Raw genomic sequence first — 10,273 nt, 5'->3', positions numbered from 1 at the left:
GTAGAGTGGTCTGGACTAAGAGACTGACCATGCTGCAGARGTGTATACTCAGCATCAGGAGCATGGCCCTGGGTAGATCCTTGGTCCTGTTGGGGGTCCAGGTTGGTCCTCTGGAGCTGGGGGGGCCTACAGGGAGAGAGATAGTCATGAAACACACAGATTAGATTTTACTGTATGAAAAGGAACGTAGTTGAGAGACATGTGTACTCGTGATAATATTCTGTTTCAACATGAACCTGTAAAGAGAAATGCATAATTTAATACTATTTTAAACTTTTGTAATTAGATATTTTTCTCCTAAACATGAACTAAAAAGATAAATGTGAATTGATAAAAGTCTCACCTCCGGCTTTTTTATATCGACACAGCAGTACCAGGAGAATGGCCAGTAGAACACCAGCAACAACCAGGCCCACAACCACTCCTACTAGGACTGATGTAGAGGGTCCAGGAGTTACGCCTGGAGAGAGAACAGCAAATTACCATCCGACTCTGAGGTAGTTGTAGAAAATAAATAAAGTAGTGGACAAAGCAAAACATTACTACACATTTCTCCACAGACACGTACACACACACACAACATCATTCACAGTGATAGTGACAAGATCACTGATATTTGATTATGTGGGTCTGGACTGGATCTCTCCCTGACACCAGTAGAGACCCTGGTCAGACTCAGCAGCTCTACTGATGGTGAAGGGGACTCCTGTTGTAGTGTGTCTGTAGTGTGTCCCCGCACCAGAGGTGCCACCAAAGTGGGGTGAGCCAGTGGTGGAGCGGGGGTCTTTCGGTCGCGCCCGCGCACCGGTGGCGCTGAGCCGCGCACCACCTCGTGCTGTCGGCGTGTTCCCACCCCCCCTCCCCCCCCCACCTGCCCCCCCCCCCACGGGATAGATGCCCCGACGCTGACCCCCCTCCGACGCCCTCCACTACCTATACCGCGGTTTTAGCTCCACCCCCCGCCTTAGGTTTTATGGGTTTCCGGGCGGGGTCCGCACCTTTGGGGGGGGGGGGGGTATTGTCACACCCTGACCTTAGATCTTTGTTATGTCTCTATTTGGTTTGGTCAGGGTGTGAGTTGGGGTGGGTGTTCTATGTTCTATTATTTGTATTTCTAGTTTTGGCCGCTGGTAAGGGTTCTCATCAGGGACAGCTGTCGATACGTTGTCTCTGATTGAGAACCCATACTTAGCGGTAAGCGCTTGTTTCCCCACGTGTCTTGTGTGGGAATAACCTTGTTTGTGGCACATAGCCTTCAGCTTATCCACGGTTTGTGTGTATTGTATTATTGTTGTTGTGCGGGCGTGTGCATTCATTGCTGATGATACAAGGATATATGTAAGGCTCACCATTCCTGGGGTGCTTTGGTCTTCTCCTGTGTGACGCGCTGTGAGCAGGGGGTCAGCGCTTGATGAATAGCCAAACGTACCCACAAGATATTGCCCTGTGCAGTGTCGTAGCCTAACTCTCCCTCACTACACACAAGACGACATGTACCGTGGCACGATACTAATCAAGATTTTCGTTTTTTCACTGAATATGATATGCTCAGAGCAACGTTATATTTATGCTTTTGTTTAACTGAGTTGCAGCAAAGTTTTTTTTTAACTTATATTTGGTGGTGTGGGTGTTCATATCAGCCATTTTTGGGCTTGCTCACCCTCAGATAACTAAAAGATGGATGATATAGATCAGTGTATGCCTGCGTGGTTGGTGGGTCTGTGCTCTTGGTTTTTTCCTTGTTTGTTCGGCGTGTGAGTCAGTTCGCGTCCTGTTGCCGGGGGGCGCCTCCGCACCCGCTTTACCTTGTTTGTTCTTCCCACACACCAAGTGTTCAAAACGCTAACCACAACCTACAAGGTAAAATCACAACTAAGGTTAGCTCTGTGCTAGTGCTTGCCAGTTTGAGTTATAGTCTCGTGGCTAGTGCGCGCACGGGGCATTCGAAGGCGTCGGTCTCTCGCCGTGATTGTGCGGTTCTAGCGTTGGACATGGTGAGTCGGAGATGGACGCTGCTTTTGGATTGTTGTCTAGCTTTGTCGAAAGTTTCCTGTCGGTGGGTGGGGTTCAGGTGGAGGTTTGTCAGGTGGCAAGCCTAGAACACAACCTTAGTTGTATTTACCTTGTAGTGTGAGAGTTTGAGACACTGTGTGAAGAAACAAGGTAAACATCTGGGGTTTCTTATCGCCCCCTTCAGGACAGACGCTGTAACTACTCCACATTCTTGTCGAACACAATATAGAAACTAAGATGTATTGGTCACATAGCAACAACAATAACCATCAGTCTACTGGGTCTGTCCCCTTTATTCCTTCCTCTCTCTATGTCATCATATTAAGTTTATATTAATATGTTTCTCAGGCTCATGCTACAAACCTGATTAAAAACCTGTGTAGTGACCAACAACTCCATTTCTCTGCAGTCAGAAAACACATTGTAACCAAACAACGTCATCATCAGTTGCCACATTTATTGTGCATATATGACATACTTCATATTCTATGATGATAAACATTTTCTTGTCCAATAAAGGAAATTAGTTAGCTAACAATATTCAAAATCCAGAGAAATCATTAATCATCATCATCGCAGAGTTGCACATAAAGTGACTCCATTCTAAGTCTCTTGGCAAGTCTTCGGACCCCTACAGTTCCTGTGGCTGTGACACGAATGGGGCTTTGACAGAATTAGAAAGGTACAGATGCATAAGAGGAAACAGAAAAATAGCATCTGATGTCATGTTCATCTCTACACAACTTCCTCGTACTGTAAAAGTAAAAAATGGACACATCAGATCTGTGGTCTTTTGTGGGAGGAAGAGAAACTATAGTAATATCAGAGAAAGAAACTTAGTGGATAAAAACTAGTTTGTACAAAAGTGAAGTCAATATTGCATTATCATACCTGGTCATGTTGACATGTTCAGACATCTTTAATGTCCTAAGAGAGGTGTCAAGAGGTTTGACGTCATGGCATGTTTATCATTTGGTTATGTTGTAGATATTTGGAGCGTCAACTGCATGTAGATGTGTCTTGAGTTCAGTCTGTCAACTTGTTCAAAGTAATAACCCAGGAACAGTATGATCACAGTGGTAGATCGAATGTAAAGAGAAAATTAATAGTGAACTACAGAATGTATGCTGCAAGAACAATGTCATTCGTCTCTCTGACAAGGACATGACATCCCTGCACAACTTTCATGTGTACTCATCAGCCCAGCAAACTAGGGTTTCACAGGTTTTGCATATGATTACAACCAATTCTCCTATGTGTCTCTCTCTGATCACGGGGAAACGGCAAGCATATCACGACAGGTGGCCTTTCCTTCAGCAAGATCTGCCACGTACTGGGTGCTTAGAAGAGGAAGATGAGTCAAGTATGGCCAGTGTCGTTGTTTCGTGGTCTCGTGTCGTGCTGGTTCCCGCTTCCCTCTTCCTCGTGCTCGGCCACTGTCCTTGGTGCACCAGCCTGTATCCTTTGACAACATTGCTGGGGTCGACCGGCCTCCATCCCTTGCCCAACCTCCTGTTGTTCCGGTGTGTGCTACCATGTCTCGCCCCGTACCTCTATAGGTTCCCACACAGCCTTTTTTTCGAGCCCTCCTCTTGATTCCTAACACCATTCTCTTACTGAAGCTCTTCGTCTGAATCGCACGAGCGGGAAAACCGGCGTTCACAGTGCCTACAATCAGCAAAAGCCCACACTGCTGAAATCGAAGGAAGACTGATGTCAAAAAACCATGACCCGCATATATCGAAACTATTGAGCTAACAGGTGGGGACCTAATGTGGAGTTTCCTCTGTTTTCCATTGTTCATTTCAGTTTCAACTATTGTATGTGCAACAGTTTGATGTAGAAAGTGGACAAATCGTTTAAAACACAAAATGTGACTAATGTGATTAAATTGTCAGTTAGGAATTATGCGACCGAATATAAAGGTTGGTTGAGGTCTTACCTTATCTAATCAAAACATCTGACCTTGACAATGCAGAATTGGAGAGGTCAGTTGTCCAATTATAATTGAAACATTAAGGTTCCTTTAATTGTTGAGCCGTAAACAAAACAAAAAATCTTGTCTGGCTCTGAAGTCAGTTGGCTAAATTTGAAAAAGCCCATAACACAAAGACAGCGACTTGTCCTAGAGATAAAGAATAGACATCCACAAATTCAATTCCATTGCTGTTTTGCTATTCATAATCCAAAACGCAAACTGTGACATACTCAATATCCAACACCAGGTTCGAATTTTCAAGAATTGGTGTCACATTTGGCAGTTTAATGCTATTCATGTTATATTTTGCAATCCAGGCATGAGCTGATATTCTGACGTTGCAACAGGTTGAGATTTTTCAATGTGAACTGGTTTACTTGTGGCTCCTATCATGTTCACAAACTATACATGTTACTAGATAACGATACATTTTATGTATGGCTATTGACAATTACCGAGCTAATCGCAAATGCATCGCTCTCGTGCAGTTACGACTGACGATTAACATAGATACAGGACATCAACATCATTTTTCTAAAACCTGAAATCGATGAGTGCTTTAAAAGTCTTCGATTCGTGTTTGACTGATGAAGTTGGACTTATATTGTTGTTACACCACGATTTACCTTCAATAAGATTCAAGGATGTTCTTTGTTTCCAGTTTAATCACTCTTTGATCTCTCGTAGTGGCATTTAGGTTCATTCAATTCATGGAATAGTCCACAAGGTCTTCTCTGCATGGTGATTCTGACACAGTTCTCCAAGCGTTCAGTGTTCGGATATCTGTAATCCTGACAGGTGTGCATACTTTGGAGTGACTTGGATTGCAACAAGTTTCAAATTGTATATGGCGAAATGAACATCCTCTTTTTGCTAAGAGACTGGTTGAGGTCCGGGGATTGCACTCAATAAGAAATAATTGATCTGAACACAACCAGGAGTTTTAAGACTCAGTTGCTGCCTTCTTGTACGAGAAGCGCTGGCGATTAACTACTGAGACCTTGACTTAAACCCAGGGGAGGTCTTTTACCATGGAATCCCTAAGTGTGTTAGGTGTAATGTGTGTGTTGAATCCTAAAATGGACCCATGTAGCAAGGGTTTAATTGTCTTTAATAAGTGAATTAAAAACAGCTGATATCCAATCGTGTTGTTTACATAATGCCCAGCATTTTCATTCTTACTGTAGTTGTTTAAAGGGCTACAATACTTAGACACAATACCCAATCTACGAATTAGATACCATATACACCAATCCATGTTGCTTAACATATGAGTTGAAGGCCTAGCCAAGTACTGTCGTGAGAAGAACTCAGTGATCAATACCAACCAATAGCAATTTAGCAATTCACGTTTGGCTTCTAAACATAACGTGTGACAAGCGACAGGGTCGTGCTCAAAGGAGAGTATGGAAACTTTAACCAAAATTCTGCTCAGCATGACTAACAAATCTACATATGCGTCAACGGCACCATTCATATACAAAGGTACTCTCTCTGAATACTAAATCCACCAATACGTACACTCGAAAATCAGAATTGCTCCTCTGGCCGCAGCCATCCAATTATAAATCCTCTAATCTGCCATGATACAAGTAAACAAGATCCACAGCTTTGCATCTAAACTAGTGCTCTTGGCCACACGCCGACCATAAAGGTCATCCAATATCAAATCCTGCACCATAAAAGAGTAACTCAACTTTGTCTCCTAAATTCAGACGCTGATTATCTACAAATACGTGGCATGATAATCTTCATTTAAATTTAGGACACTCCGACCTTCAAAGGATCAAAATGTTCCATATTCTACTTGACATGAATTCGAGACCATTGACTATTGTGGTGATGTTCTTTCACAAAAACTTTAACCGTAAACACGTTAGAAACTGCCAGATATTCTGACGAACATTATGCAGAAATCCTATTACTATCGATTAGCGCTTTAGTACGTTGTAGTCGACGCCCAACATCCCATATAAGAACACTCGGCCTATCGAACCATAACAATTTTCAGAATCAGGTCCTGATTCTAGATGAATCACTTGTACACTATAGGACTACCGCCTATCGTAGGATCTCTAAGAACAGCCAATAAAAGGAGGGCACTGAGGCACGTAGATTTTAACACAGATCATCTATATATCTCAGATAATTCGTAAGCAAATAATTGAGAATGAGAGAGTGACGCACTGCCATATTTTACAATCGAAAATTTAGAACAAAAGGATTTGGTAAACAGATCCATAATTGTGTAGGACCTGAATCCTCATTCTGAAAGAAATTGCAGAAAATGTACACAGTATACGTGGTAACTATCGTAATGGGCCACCTTAGAGAGCAGAGGGTCTGAACTAACTAAGGAAATGTATACATATGGCACAGGGGTGTAAGGCACCTAAGGCACAAGATGGGAACCGCAGACAAGGTGCGTCTCCTAGTTACAGGCTCTACAGTTAATACGCTCTAGATGGCCCTGCAGCTAACTGGAGAGAGTTGAACGCGGAGGGATTCCTGTTCTCCATTCGTTGGGCGTCTCACAGTAGCTTTCTGGTAACCCAAGATGCGATCTTGGAGGTACAATACAGGGCAGGAGTCGGTGGTGGCCTTCTACATGTGACAACTGGGGACAGCCGTTCACACAAAGAGCGCTCATTGGAGGATACATCTAGCTAGTTAGTTCACCTGGGTGGGCCTAACCCTATGTCGACAAGAGAAAACAGGTGCTAAATAGAACAGAAAACCTCATTGTTTCTCCTCGAGCAAAAAGTCTGCGAAAAGCATACAGTAGTAGCGTTATTACCATTGACCTAAATTTCCACTCCAGAAAAGGTCAGACTACATATTATTAGACTCACTTTTATGAACCATTAGCATCCTTATTATCCCAATATTAGTTCCAAAGCAGGTCTTGGATAGAAACATCTCTTAACGCCATTTATGAACCCATCTTAGATCTTGAGCCACCGTTTTCATAGATGGATTATGTTTCAATGAGTTCTCTTGGGAACTAACCAGATCCGGAATACTGCAGTTTTGTCATATATGTTCATGGTAATAGGTCATAAATATTGGAGTTTCACCCGCCCATTATGAACAATCTGTCTTCGATATAGTTACGAGTACCCATGGACATCGACAATTCACCACATATCAGAGATGCAGCCCATTACAATTCAGTACATACAGCTTCACACARTCAGATACATAATAACGGCAATGCATACTTACATCTCTACTTCTTGTGTTGATCATAACATCAGCATATATTGTGTTGTCAGTTAGATCTGCTGTGTTTTATAAGAACAAAATATCAACCAATCAGATTAATTTCATGCAGGATATCAACAAACATACCCAGGAATTGTAGACCAGTGTGTTAGGGTATGCGCCACCCACGTCTCCTGGGTGGCGCAGTGGTCTAGGGCACTGCATCGCAGTGCTAGCTGCGCCACCAGAGTCTCTGGGTTCGCGCCCAGGCTGGGCTGGGTTCGCGCCCAGGCTCTGTCGCAGCCGGCCGCAACCGGGAGATCCGTGGGGCGACGCACAATTGGCATAGCGTCGTCCGGGTTAGGGAGGGTTTGGCCGGTAGGGGTAGGGGTAGGGATCCTTGTCTCAGTATGTAAAAATGTAATAAAAATGTATGCACTCTACTGTAAGTCGACTGTAAGTCGCTCTGGATAAGAGCGTCTGCTCTTGGCCGGTAGGGATATCCTTGTCTCAGTATGTAATAAAATGTATGCACTCTACTGTAAGTCGCTCTGGATAAGAGCGTCTGCTAAATGACTAAAATGTAAATGTAAATGTAATGTAAAATTAATTAATGAGGGGTCTCACTCTTTTTCAAATTTCTAGCAAATCCCCCCAAAAATCATATCAGCTGAAGAATACTTCTAGAACCAACAGAAATGTAAATGTAAATATAGTGGAGGCCCCTAAGCTGTACATACCCGTGATACTTTGGCCCCTGCAATAGCACACTGCCACAGCTACAATAAGAATCAGCACCACAGCACCTCCCACTGATAATCCGATATAGATGGTATACCACGCCAGTCCTGTCACATATTGTTCAACACACATGATTAGACTATACAATATGATAAAGACTAAATGGTTCTATATCATATACATCCAATGTAATCACATGAATTAGATATTATATTTGACAACATAAGCGTATAAGCACACTGAAAAGTGTATAGAAGGGATTATTATGATATCTAGGTACCTGGGGTGGTTGTGTCATTTCTACACTTTACTGTTGCAGAGGCAGTTTTCCAACTGACCAGGTTGGAGGCGTTGCKCTTTACACTGATGTTTCTCTCTGCTGGTGAGAGAGAGAAGTGAATCTGCTGGGCGTCCCCGAAAATCTCATTGTCTCTCTCCCAGGTGTAGGTAATGTTGGGGTAGCAGGACATGTTGCACAGCAGCCGTACCGTACAGGAGCGGTTGGCCAATAGCTTGATGTCTYTCTGGATCGCCACCTTGGATATAGGCTCTGACCAACCAGGAGAGAGATAAAGACTCGTAATCAGTCTTCGAAATGAACCCTACCATAGCCATACCACCAGGAGAAAGAAGACTTGAAAATGTGATGGAAATTTAACAAAACATGGTGAGTAAGGTCAGTATGAAACCACAAGGCCTGTGTTATAGTTTAAAGATCTTTAGCCATGGTTATGGATATAAATTAGAATTATATCAAAATTGGATGCAAAAATGGGGAAAACAGCCTACCGTGGACCTTCAGAGTGATGGTCTTACTGCCAATCTGACCTTTGTCCCCTTCGCCTGTAAGTAGAAAATCCCCTGAGTCTTGCAGTGTCAGTTCTCTGACTGTTAAACTGAAGTTTTTGGTGTTCATCTTTAGTCTCCCCTCAAACTGGGATCCAGGTGAATATACAACTTCTGAGTTAAATTCTGCAATATTCCTTCCTCTATGCTTCCAATCCAATGATTTGAAATGTCCATTCTCTAAGCCTGCCAGCAGCTCCACAGAGTCCCCCACTCTCTTGTTGATGATCAGAGGAACACCCACACCTGAAACACACAAATACACACGTTATAAAGGTGAAATAAAAAATTCTGACATGGTTGCACACTATAGTCAATGGTTGCACACTATATTACAATGATCTTATTACTGTATAATTATTCATGTAAGTACGAGGTAGCAAGTGATGTAATTACTCATTGTTACACTGTAATACTTGTTACAGTGTGACTGTAATACTTGTTACAGTGTGTCTACATGAATAACTACACAATAATACACTACAATGCAAAGTCCTACCTAATCAATAATAGATAATAATGGATTGGATTTATATAGCGCATTTCCAGGTTTCATTTATGCTGTACGTGGAACTTTGCATATTTTCACTTTATATCTTTATGTATCTGAGTGTGTGGGTCCTTTTTCACTTCATTAAAGTCCACTCCTCCCCCACATTCAGTAGAACAGGATGAGATAACAGGAAAAGAGAAGTGGGGGTGGATCTGATAACCCCTCCTCAGCTCACAAGTACAAATACCACTGTGTTTACTGTGTAATTATTCATCAGAAATGCATCATATACTGCATGGGCAACATTATAATTACATGTCAGTCTGAAGTAATGTTTTATAAACCCTTACAAAAAAATGTCTGTCATGAATTCAGAAAAAAACACAGTTACAGTTCTTTGAAGATTTTAAGACATTACTGCAGTTATCCTAGTCCTGCAATGTATCATATTATGGATTAGAAACAATAATTTGTTACAGTCCCATATCGCCTTAAATGTAATGAATGACAGCCTTTAGGCACAGGGTCGTAAGATCTGTTGCTTTCTAGAAGCAATGCAACAGCTGCTGTCCCAACCACACAATCGGCACTCATTCAAAACTGCAGAATACGTACATCATGTTATGTTCCTGAATATAGGTATTATGTAGGTGTTATCAAACAGTAATAAAGAAAACGTTTCGAGATATCCAACCAATCACTGACGACTAGGCATTCTTACAGGCAACACACACCATGTAAAAACCAACAAGGAAGTTAGAGAAAGCTGACGGTTTTCTTTACTTTATCATGCAAGCAAGCACATGCAATAGATCCTGTTTGGGGATGATTCTACCCTCTTGGTTTCACATTAGAATAAGGAGGCCGTTGAAAAGACCCTAAGTAGCCAACTGACTGAAGTCAGTAAGTGGTTATCCATTTAGGTAAAACAGAATGTTTCCTGTTTGGTTCCAAACACAAAGTGAACAACTCTTCCAACTTCTCGGTCAAGTTTAATG

The 10,273-nt window shown here is 42.3% G+C and overlaps 1 protein-coding gene across 1 annotated transcript; it reads right to left on the bottom strand.

The window, feature by feature from the left end:
- Positions 1 to 28: 28 nt before the first annotated feature.
- LOC112078941 (SLAM family member 8-like) lies at positions 29 to 9,182 on the bottom strand (the record flags this gene model as incomplete). The annotated part of the gene is made up of 7 exons (XM_070442194.1): positions 9,179 to 9,182; positions 8,726 to 9,028; positions 8,217 to 8,486; positions 7,936 to 8,043; positions 7,217 to 7,275; positions 1,350 to 1,387; positions 29 to 126 (listed from the first exon to the last, which is right to left on the bottom strand). Coding segments are annotated over exons 1-7 (880 nt in total), but the record flags the coding sequence as incomplete, so codon positions are not given.
- Between the last annotated feature and the right edge of the window lie 1,091 nt (positions 9,183 to 10,273).

This window comes from Salvelinus sp. IW2-2015, unplaced genomic scaffold (genome assembly GCF_002910315.2).
Source record: "Salvelinus sp. IW2-2015 unplaced genomic scaffold, ASM291031v2 Un_scaffold6557, whole genome shotgun sequence".
Taxonomy (NCBI): domain Eukaryota; kingdom Metazoa; phylum Chordata; class Actinopteri; order Salmoniformes; family Salmonidae; genus Salvelinus; species Salvelinus sp. IW2-2015.
This window is presented reverse-complemented; position numbering and strand designations above follow the sequence as displayed.